General features: G+C 41.2%; 1 protein-coding gene across 1 annotated transcript in view; it reads right to left on the bottom strand.

Annotated features, from left to right (window-relative positions):
• Positions 1–6187: 6187 nt before the first annotated feature.
• LOC111147527 (HBS1 like translational GTPase) overlaps positions 6188–12213 on the bottom strand; it is an 84333-nt gene continuing 78307 nt past the window's right edge. The window contains exons 16-18 of the mRNA XM_022503590.1: positions 10731–10831; positions 7733–7877; positions 6188–6631 (exon numbers count right to left, since the gene is read on the bottom strand). Coding sequence (XP_022359298.1) covers positions 6620–6631; positions 7733–7877; positions 10731–10831 — 258 coding nt within the window. The 3' untranslated portion in view covers positions 6188–6619. The remainder of the gene's footprint in view (positions 6632–7732; positions 7878–10730; positions 10832–12213) is intronic.

Consider the following 12213-nt stretch of genomic DNA (forward strand, 5'->3'; position numbering starts at 1 on the left):
TGGAAAACTGTAACACCAACTGTGTGTGCAGGCGTGGGAAAGCACGCGCTCTCCTCCTCCCGATTCAGGGCAGTGGGGGTGGGGGGAGGGGGGCAGCGGTGCGGTCACAGAACACCCGTTAGGGCAGTCTGGAAGCATCACCATTTAAAATGTGCCCACTTAGGGCGCGTGGGTGGTTCAGTTGGTTGAGCGACTGCCTTCAGCTCAGGTCATGATCCTGGAGTCCTGGAATTAAGTCCTGCATTGGGTTCCCTGCTCAGCAGGGGGTCTTTTTCTCCCTCTGCCCTTCCCCTCTCATGCTCTCTCTCTCTCTCTCTCTCATTCTCTCAAATAAATAAATATTTAAAAATAAAAAACTTTAAAAAACAAAATGTGCCCATTTTGAGGCTAGTAATTCCCCTTTTCAGAATCTCTTCCAGAGAATTTCTTGCTCTGGTGCATATGGCTCACCATATGGTCTGCCCCCACCACCCCCCAGTGGACGGATTAGTGCCAAGTCTGGCACAGTGAGAATAGAGGACTCAGGACTGTAAGCTCAACTGACGAAAACTATAAACATGATCTATGGAGCGTACTCATATTCTGAAGACTAAGAGTTCCAGAATATTTCGAAGAAGATAGTTTTCACCTCATAGACAAAAAGCATTCCTTTTGAGAAGGGTAGGCATTCGCTGATGTAGAGCGCTCCCAGGTGTGAGGATGGAGATCCCCATGTGAGTTCCCTGGAGGGATCAGAAGATGGAACTCGAGAGACTCGGGAGACTCGGGAGATGGCTAAGGAAGAAGGATGGGGAGGAAGTTAACGGGCAGCCAAGAAGTGGGTAATCCCAGGCAGAGGAAATATCTATTCAGAACCCCACCTGCCTTGTCTCCACAAGAAACTTGACCAGCAGACTATCTCCTCTCCGGCCCCATGTCCTTCTTCTCCCTCCTGGTTCTGCAGCCTTTCAAAGAGCCCGTCTCTCCACTATAATAGCGGATCGTGGGACCAGGGTGGAGGAAAGCAGGAGCTTGGCAGTGGAGGTGTGTAAGTTCTCCAACAGAACATTGCTCCAAGAATCACAAAATTAAACCCAGTTGATGGGGTGCTGAATTGATATTACAAAAGCCGCAAGCTACTTCGTATCCTCATAGTTAGGTATAATTTAATTGACCTCTTTATGTGGTCGGTTTTACACGGTTACTTCGACCTATTTCAGTGATTTCCATGTAAGAAAAAGTCACTTCTGAGAACTCGAAGCTGGCCTGGGCCTCACAGGCAGGCCATGGTGTTCTGTCAAACATTAACAATTCCTAAATCTCTGACGTCAGACTAGGTCGCTCTGTGATCACACCTGAGCGAAAACCCACGGACTGTGTAAACCTTAAAAATGATGAAACTACCCCCTCTTGTGGCTAACTTGAGTGACTGCCGTCGCTGTGCCGTGTTTCATTGCCCTGACCTCTTAGATAAAAGTGGGTCCCCCAGCAGCAGAATTACTCCCTTTCTGACAGCACCCAATCCAGAAGAAACCCTTGCTCACTTGAGCCTCCTCAAAATTACCTACTTCCACGTGCCAATTCTTTAACAGCCCCACCTTACACCTTCTTACTGAGCTCCTCATCCTCTGTGGTCTGTGTTCTCTCTTGCAGTAGCAAGCATCAATAGAAATAATTTTGACTAGTTGTGCCCTAGTGGTCTTTGACCGATGACATCTACAAGTGATGGGCACCAGCCTTTGCTTGCTGCATAATATTCTGTCACGACCTCCCTAATCTTAAAGCTTTGGACTACCTCCATGATCTGAGCATTTTACATCCTGCCTCCCCACTTCCTTCACCCCTCTCCCACAAGGACATCTTACCCTCACTTGTAAACAACACACAGCTAAAGAATGGGTTCATGGGTCGCATTCCCTCTAATTTAAAGTTTTATATATTTAGCTCCTGTGTTCCTTTGTCTTTTAAAATTTAGTGCTGCAGAAAAGACTGGGGTTCATTTTTTGTTTCTTTGAAGATGACTTTTTGGGGAGCTTTGTTTTGGTCCCAAGATTTGTTTTAATCTTAGAAATGTAAAAGTTTTAACAGAAAAAAATGTGATTGTAATCCCTTTGTAATGTTTTGCATAAAAACGTCATACTGTCTTCAACTGCAATCTTGGGGTCTATCATTTTCATCCATCTGTATCTAGGACTGGTTTCCAAGGAAAATTCCAGATCATCAATTCACTGTCTGCAATTAGTATCTATTTTTACAGGCTTCGGATGTTGCTATTATGATTTGGGTCCCCATGCCATCTCTTCTAACCTATTCTGATTTTGTTCTCAACCCATCAAATCTCCTACATCTCACGGACACCATGCAGCAGTTAAAGGAAAACTTCTGTTACCTACAATGCACAGGAAAGAAAGGTTTTTGCCTCCACCTGCTCAGAACCCTACACGTACTTCTGCTTTTTCCACGGGCCTGTTACTATGTTTCATAGTCATCTTTAAAAGAATTCTAGGTAAGCCCAGTGCTGGCAGGCGAGAATGCAGTGAGTTCCTTCGGCCATCTCGGCCATCGAACGTCCGTGCCGGTGCTGGTAGAATGAATCCCTGGCAGCCAGTTGATTTCCTGGCCCGATTCTGAAGTACAAGCACAGCTGAATCCCCAAGGCTTACGAGCTCACCCCAGGTCAGGAAAGACTCTGTCCAAAGTAGGGCTGTGTCTTAACAGACAAGAGGACAGACAGAAGCAGTGCTGAAGTTTGCTTCCCTAAGTTTTCTTTTTCCTTCACTATAAAAATAGCCATTCTAATGCTGCACACACAGCATTAGAATAGAAGTAAAAACTTGTAATTTTCAGACAACGCAGGCATAAGGAAATTAAGATCATTCATATTGCTATCACCAGCATTAATTCTCACAATCATTTAACAATCGTTTATGTGCTAGGGACTAAGACGGATAATGAAATAATAAACAGAAAAGATCTCTTTCCTCTTGGGACTCAGATTTCAGTAGGAGAAAATAGTGAATTATACAAATAAATGTGAAATTGCAGCCCTGAAAGTGTTCCAGGGAGAGGAACGGGGTCCTCTGAAAGCACATGACAGCCCACCTTCTACTACTGTGAGCAGAGTCCCGGGGTTCCCTGGGAAGGTGGTGCAGAGCTGGTCCACAAGAGCCGAACCTCACGCTTCACCTCGAATTCCAGTTGATCCTTATCATGCAGTTACATGCCTCATCTCATCAGTGTTTTCTAAAATCTGGAATAGCTTTGGCATTTTCAAAGAACCAGACTATTATTCATCCATTCTACTTCTTCTGAGATCTCTGATACAGAAGGGCTTTTGATGGCTCAAAGGTTACCGTTGGGCTCATCTTGCCCCTGGGACCCGTCCTTCATGTCACCGTGACGCTGCGGGCTTGTGCCAGCTCTGGTCCTACTGAGAAGATTCTCACTCATGTGGCTCTTCTTCCTGGAGGTGGGTGGGTTCTAAAGAATGGTTCTCACTGTTGGGATTTTAAATGTTGCTAGTTTGGAGGCCACAAGCTGCCCTCTTGGATGATTTTGCCAAAGCAAAACCTGCCCCCCCCCACCTCCCCCACTAATTTCTAAACAGGCAGGTGGGAGACTATAATTTACAGACTGAATTACTTTAACCCAAGAGAATCTTTTATAGAAGTAAAATTTTACTTCAGCATTAATGGTCTCCCTCCCCATCTAGACCCTTCTGCATTGTCCTTCGGTACATTCCTGCTGGATGCTTTCATATTGTTAATTCTCCTTCGTAGTTTGTGGTACTGAGAACCCATTCCCACCCCGGCTGGGCTGGCAGCACAGTGACCTGCACTCCAGGGCTCTCTCCTGCGCCTATAATGTGGCAAGCTCATGTTAAGGAGGAAATGTTTTTACATTAATATCTCCATGGATATTTTAGAGGAAAACTAGAAAGTGATGACTCAGTAATTTTTATTGGGTCTTCTTCTGGAAGGTGTGTGTGTGTTTCAGCTGTATAACCTTGATGAACTCCTATAGATCAGTAATATGCTAGGGACATTCAAATAATTTTGTATTTTTACACCATTTTTTTAAAAGCTACTAATACATATTTTTGAAAATCTTATTATATTATAAAAAGATCACAGAGAGGCCCAAATAGTCATAATGAACATGTGAAATAACACTGAGTCAAACATGGATCTATGTTGTTAAGCCCAGTTACTCTACAGGCAACTGAGCAGTAAAGACTCAGAGTTGAGATCAGAGAACAAAGCCACCTGTGTGACCAAACAGTAAAACCACACAGAGCAAGAAGAAACACAGTATGGGAGGCAGAGTAACCCCAGAGGAATGTACGGTTATGAATATGGGTGGAAATTTCACGGGGAGGATTTCCACCAAAACCAAACTTGGGCATGCTTGCTGCTGTATGTCTTGTCCCCTTGCCCCAATCTCCCACTGCCAGCACACCTGTCCCACAGGTGGTCCCCTTAATGTCACCAATCCCCCTTCTGCAAAACCAGTTGTAAACATAATGTAAATAAGAAGACATTATATAAGAAGGAATCACAATATAAGAAGGAATAAAATTCATTTCTACTACTGCTACTACCATTTGTTTTATGCTATATTCTTATTTAAAGTTAACTCTATCATGATCTTACATAACACGGTGGTTGTTTCTTGTTCTTGGCCCCCAGCCCTACCAGGTCTCAATCCATTTCCCTTTCCTAAAAGCACCCTCAATTTCCTTCCCAGGAATCTCAGCTATGTGCTGTGGGTGATTCACTTCACACTCAACTACAAGGATGCCCCAGGTAAAGAAATTAGACTCAATTATAGTCAATGATAAGATATTTCTAGAACTTCTGGAAAACACCTGCTCTTTTAAACCTGCTCTTGACTCTTGACGAAGCCTCTGAAGATTTATGTGTGAAACTTCAAGGGGTTCTGTATGGAGTCTAGGGGCAAAACCAACCCTGGGGAAGGCAGAGTAGAGATGAGTCTTTGCTCACACTGCAAGCTGCTTGATCTAGGCGGAGTCAAAGCAAGTCTGCTGCTAGTCTTTCTTTTTTGCTTAAGTCACTGTAAGTTAGGTTTTGCCAGATTTACCAGTTACATTCCTGATTAACATAATATATAAATAGATATTTTCTTATCTTAGCAAGTTTATCTGAAATAACAACTACTCCAATACTTTTCAGTAAAGAAATGTGTGATCTGGGTGTATTCACTGTGATCGTTCTCCAAGCAGCACATTTACTCTCTGTGCATTTTAGCACACGGATGCAGTCTTCCGCAGAACCAAGGACATGCTGTTGTATACGGTAAGTCACCAATGTACAAATCACACTATTTCCCAATAAAGAAAGCTTAGCATACAGTCTATCAGATCAGAGTTCCAGGCTCGGCTGAGCACGAATTCTGCTCTAAAGCAGCTCGTACTCAGGAGGCAACTCAACAAATACCTGTTAACTAAATATACCTTGGAGTTTGCTGTTGAAACTTCAAACAAAAACATGACTTTTACTCCCAGGAGACCTGCAGTCTATAAGGTATTCGAGATAAAGTTATCATATACGTAATTCTAAATGAGAGCAGAAGAGGGTGGCCTGAGTACTCAGTCGGTTAAGTTCCAACTCTTGATTTTTGGCTCAGGTCATTATCTCAGGGTCACGAGATCGAGCCCTGTGCCAGGCTCTGCACTGGGCATGGAGCCTGCTTAATGTTCTCTCTCCCTCTACCCCTCCTCTAAATAAATAAATACATAAATAAATAAATACATAAATAGGAGAAATAAAATTATGGTGAGAAATGGAGGAGATTAAATTTGACCTGCTGTTAGGAAAACAAACAAACAAACAAAAAAACAACAATTCATGTGGAAGAGCCAAGAAACTTAGGTGAAACAGATCCCATAAAATCCTTAAGTCATTCTTAGCAATGGTGGTAGAGAATCTCAACAGAATCTAAGAAACAAAACACAGTCTGCTGTTATGCTCAAACTAAGGCATTTTATTAAAGCTGGCTTTATACTTTAAATAATATCTTGGTTACCAAAGGGACAGTTTCCACTAATTCCAAACTAAGATTTCAAAAGTTCATTGGGTAGAAGAAGAATATTCTTATGCTCAACACCAAACACCTTTCCTATAATCTTCAGGAAATCTTTTCTTAGTTAACTAAAAAACAAACAAACAAACAAACAAAACCACTCAGGTTGAGTATTAACTGCCTCAACAATCCATTTTATTACTTTTCCTTAAAATGTGTGCAGTAAAGTTGAACACTGTAAACGTTTGTGGTATGGCTGGAAGTAGAGTTGATTTCATGACGACTGAATGTCTTCTAATACATACTTCTGATGGTTTACATAAACCTCAGCAAATCCATTCACTAACATTTCAAAGGGAAAGCCAGTTGTTTTAATGAAAGTGTAGTATTAGCCTTTCTTTGCCATTTAGCAACTTGAAATTTTTGCAGGAGTGATGATTAATACTTCTTTGCAGCTGGTTATATCATTTTAAGTTTCTCTCTTGTTTAAAAAAATAACCAACTGCACATTATTCCTTTAACTTGAACAACTGGATTCTTTAAAAATAGAGGTTAGCTATTTCATTGTATTTGGAAACATGGTAGAAATTTTGACCCATCATTCTTTTATCTGTAAAAGAAAAAAAAGAAAAGGTGCTATAATTTAATCAGTCACATTTTAAGAAAACAAAAGGAAAATGGCAGCAATATAATCATTATGTTAAGATGAAACTTTTTTCCTGTAACTTTTCCCCTTTTCCAGTCATGCTATTTCTAAGACTTACTACAATCTCTCCATTATTTTCCACAAGAAACTATCTTATTTCTAGAATGCTCTTTTAGAAAGAATGCTTTGGCTGACTGTGAGACTGTGCGTGCCAGTTACTGTGCCAAGCGCTTTGTAACAGCCCTTTCACTTTGCAACGGTGGGAGATAGGTTCTCACTCAGTTTTTACAGGTGAATGAACTGAAGGAGAAACATGCTTCTGCTGCTAGGACTCAGTAGGGCAGTAACAAACTTGGGCAGCTGAATGCCAAAGCCTTTCACAGGTTGCATGTGTAACTAAATTTTGATGCAATTTTAACAGAGCCCAGTGTTCAAAGTAGACATCCCATTAAATACAGTGAATAATTTTTATGCAGAAAACAGCCACATGAAGTTCATTATAAATATAATATTTCTAAGATTTTAGATTAATCATGATTGTGTGGAAGAACATGTAAATTACTGAAGCCTGCTGGTTCACCACTGGCTATTTTCTTCAAAACTCAACTGCACCTTACATGATACAAAAGATCCCTTTCAGAAACATTCATTGAACTTTCTGAATGGATTATTTTAAATGCACAGAGAACCAGTTATTTAAAGAAAAAAAAAAAGTAATGAGAGCTCTTCCAGCAAACGAAATCACCTCACCCAATTCATTTGACTCTTAAAGACTGTGTTCACATAATCTGGATTGCTTACTTACAAATCTATTTTTCAACAAACTTACTTAAATTCTGAGAAACATTATTTGTGGAGAGGACAGTTCAGAAGTGTCATTATGAAAAGTTCTAAAACCCAACATTTTCTTGCCATCATTTAAAAAAAATCTAATATAAATTTAAAAATCTTGTTCTACTACTATAACTGTATTCCCCTTAAGTCATAAACTCTCAGGCATCATTCTTATGAAGTAGGTACAGAAAAGACACCGGGACCCATAAGCCACCAGTCCCCTCCCAATACCTCCGTGACCACGCCTGCAGCAATGGTGGAGCCACTGTAGCGCAGCATGAACCTGCCCAGCTCCTTGAAGTCTTTGTACAGCTCCAGAGCCACTGGGCGTTGTGTCTGCAGCTCCACCAAGGCATTCTGGCCTTTAGTCAACAGTCTGTCAAATAAAAGGTGGGTGGGGAACAGGGATGGCCCATACAGGTGAATAAAGCAGTAACAACTGAAAAATAAGTATTTCACATTCGATCAACAAATCAACTTTCAAAAACTTCAAAAGAAAAGGTTTTTTTTAAATGAAAATATATGCCTTTATATTTTTCTGGGCTAGTTGATCTAGATAGAAGAAATGTTAGCTGGTTCATTTTACACATACTTTTTTTTTTAACCAATCTTCCAAATACAACTCTTGAAGGATCTTATAACCAAATGCTCAAGGACCCTCCACCAAAGCTTTCCCTTTCATTCCTCATGGAACTGAGAGGTTCAATTAATAAAGAAAGTAAAGAATTGTCATTTTAAAAGAGGGATACAATATAAAATTCTAACAGGTAGATTATGTGTTAGGAAAGTTACCTATGAAGAGGACAATCTCCTAGTGCCAACAGACTATTCTAAATTTCTCTTTCCCTCCCTCCTCTCTCTCTCACATAGAACAGTGATTCTTTAACAGGGGTTCAGAAGAAAATCACATAAGATTGTTCCACAATATGGTGTTTGTAGGAAATGAAGGTGGCGGGAGGGGACAGACACAGGAGACATGAGCCTGACTGTAAACAGTTTCATACAAATACATAACAAAAATCCTTGTGTATGGGCTCATGTAAACTTACTGGTGCACTCTGAAAAGGTTCTCTAGTTTAATTCTGATGTGCTCTAAAAGGATAGAAGATAGCAATTATAGACTCTCCTTCTGCAAGGATAGAAGATAGCAATTATAGACTCTCCTTCTGCAAGATTAGTTCAGGGACAGACAGATTAGAATTAGCCAAACTCAAGTTTCTAAGAAAGTATTCCAAAATTTCCAAATATTGGTTTTGAGCAATTTCAGTCCAAAGTCCCATTCCTAAGAAAGGGAATGGAGAAAGGAGAGCATCTAATATATTCATTATTTGCACTTAAATATTGTTTTTAGAAAGCTTGATTCCATTCCACATAAAGCAGTTGAGTCTATAATATCCTTGAAGTGGAAATGAAGGAGAAAGACCAAATTATATTGGTGCAAAATAAAAGAAAAGCTACAAATAAGGTGCCAGGGAAAATTACTATGAAAATATCTTAAAACCTAGCATCACCAAGCAAGGACTTTGTAGCAGAAGCAAAGAGGGGAAAATTCAGGATTAGATGTGATGAGTCAATTCTAGATCAAGAATTCTCCAAATCACTTGTGTGATGGGTCAAACAACCTGGCTTCTGCCAAAAATAACACAGTGTACATGAATCAAGGTACTAGATTAAAATCCTGAGTGCCCCTCACTAGCTCTGTGAACCTGAACATGTTATATAACCTTTCTACACCTCAGTTTCCTTATCTGAAAAATGGGGAAAATAGCACGTGCTTCATAGGGTTGCTAAGAATGTATATCATGTGAAAGCAGTCATGATAGAGCCCAGGAAACAGTGGTCCTCAAGTAATGTTAGCCATTAGTTACAGTTCTCAGAACGAGAGCCACACTCACGCCAGAAGCTAAAGATTCGGGTTAAAAATAAAGATTGGTCACTACACTGAAAAATGCGCAGACTACTGAGTCATTAAGCTGCACATCTGAAACTAACACAACATTGTACAGTTCAGTAAGTTCTTAAAATTTATCTTAAAAAATAAAATAAAGGACTACCTGTAAGAGAGAGATTAAGAAGCCCTTTCTTCGTAACTAATGGAGAAACAGGCCTGGGTTCAGAGCAGTGTGAAGACTCCCTTCTCGTAGCCAACCTCTGAACCCATTAACCCCCTCTGGCCTCCTACACAGGTGCAAACGAGGAGGAACACCCAAAGACTAAAAAAGGGGGATTTTGGATGGGATTCCCCAGAGGGCTGAAGTGAGGAAAACCCCAAAGCTAGAGCAGCCAAGCCAAACTGTGGTTACCCTTTATTGAATTAGGATAAGAAACTTAAGTTTCTCAGGAAGCACTTCCCTTGAAAAATCCCAACCTCATCCCAGCCAAGGGGACCTGTCCACATTTAGGCCTGGATATTAATGGTAATCAGAGGGTAACAGGGCACCTGGGTGGCTCAGTCTATTAATCAGCTGTCTTCAGCTCAGGTTAAGATCCCAGGGTCCTGGGATCAAGTCCCACATCGGGCTCCCTGCTCAGTTCAGAGCCTGCTTCTCCCTCTGCCTGCCACTCCCCCTGCTTGTGCACAGGCGCGCGCGCTCGCTCTCTCTCTCTCTCTCTCTCTCTGACAAATAAATAAATAAATAAATAAAATCTTAAAAAAAAAAAAAAAATCAGAGGGAAACAACATGGTGGTGATAGCTCAGCTTAAAGCTCCAAGTGGATTCTGAGCAGAAAGAAAATAATTCCTGGAAGCTACACAGTATGTAATTCACTTTCTTCTTGGAGTGTTCTTAGCATAGGGAATGATTCTCATTAAGGGAGTGACAAGATAGTTAAGAGGAACACTCAGCTGGAATTTGGAACTAGTGGCTAGACATAATTCAAATTCATTCTTTAAAATGCAGAACTGATTTTTTTAAGTGCCCTTTGTTTTTACATCCTCAGTATCTAGGGCCTGATGCAAACATATAAATTTATACTTAAATTTTTATACACAATTCACACCCCACTGCCACCATCCACAACAGAAATTATATCTAGCATTCATACCTAGGTAGGAGCTTAAATAGATGTTTTGTGTTTCCTTTAATCTAGTTTTTTTTGGGGGGGTCAGATTTCAGAAGCAAGTAAAAATAGACTTCACTTATCACAAAGAGAAATACTATAAAAATGAATTGACCAGTAAAAGATCTGCTAAGTTGCTTGTGTTCACTCTGTGCATTAAAACACTCACTTTGGCTTCTTCTTTGTGACTTCACCTGTGCTTTTGTTTAAGACACTAATCAGTCGTTTAATAACGGCAGGTTCACTGACAGTCTGGTAGTGTAACAGCACCTAAAACAAAAAATTGTCACATCAAAACACCCTTTACCGTACATCTGTGGCCTTTCACTCTGACAGTCACCTGTCATCATGTTATTACAGCCAGCGCTCCCACTGGGAACTTCCAGGGTCTCCAGCTGCTTCCTCTAAGTCCCAGCAGTCTGCCCAGGGTGCTCCCTAACTTACTAAGGTAAAGAGGTCACGGAGCCAGTTCCAGCTTCTCCTCCACCACACCTCACTGTGTGAACCTTAGTAGATCACACAACTTTCTTTACAGGACACCATCAGACAGCGCCCCGTGGAGGAGATGCTTGAGGAGATGCTCAACAGATGCAAACTGCTCCCTCATGAGAAAGAGGGAAGGGGGATCTTGTCATACTCAGCAGGACTTAATGTATTCACTGTTGGATAATGAGAATAAAAGACTATGTGGGAGGGTAGACAAGCTTTGAAGTCGGGACTGATTCTACAGTTTCCAGGGGTATGATTTAAGGCAAGTCCTTAAAGGCCCTTTACCCCCAACACCTCCAGCCTCAGGCTCCCCACCAGTGAGGAAAATCAGATGATGGTATTTTGAAGTGGTGCCCAGGACATGGTAAACATTCAGTTAACTGATGACCTCAGATATTTGCTATTACTGTTCATGTTTTATGTGTAAGGAAGTTTAATATCAAAAAGGCAAAGTGACTTCATGTGGCCATGGCGACATGTTTCAGAGGTGAATTTTACGCTGAGGTCAACTGGAAGCAGAGCCGGACTAGCTATCCTGATTTAAATAATAAGCGCTGAGTGTGCAACCTGTCTGCGGTAGGGTAGTGGGAAGACCAAACACTAAGGAAGTGGCAAAGCTAAAGTTTAACTGGCTTGAAGTACCATTTTATGCTGCTTGCTTGAAGAAACACGGACGCTTCTACTATGAAACTGCCTGGCTCAAACAGTTTGCATGTTCAGAGAACAGAAATACCCGGGGGACCTATAGATCCACAATCCTGAACTCTGTAATTTTCTAAAAACCGAGTCTTTCAATCAGCTCTTGGTTAATTCTGTCTACTTCTTTTTCTAGGACAATGGTGTCCACAGTCCAGGACCATCTGCTCTCACCCGCGTTAAGATGCAGGCTCCTTCCTGCTCTCTCTGCCACCACTCTTGCCCCCCTCACCCATTTCTCATATGTCTACCAGACTGATTTTCTAAAAGACAAACTTAATGGTACCTCCTTGCTTTTTAAAATCACAGAAACTTTAATTCCACCACAAGGCACCAAGGCTCTTTTCAACCTGACCGTCACTTTCTTCTCCATCCTCATCTTTCTCCGTCCCTCTCACATTCTCTGCTCCAGACACATAGCACTTCTACTCCCTACATGAACCAAGTCCTTTCTTCAGGCTTTTACA

This window comes from Enhydra lutris, unplaced genomic scaffold, assembly GCF_002288905.1.
Source record: "Enhydra lutris kenyoni isolate GAN:26980312 unplaced genomic scaffold, ASM228890v2 scaffoldscaffold17, whole genome shotgun sequence".
Classification (NCBI taxonomy): Eukaryota; Metazoa; Chordata; class Mammalia; order Carnivora; family Mustelidae; genus Enhydra; species Enhydra lutris.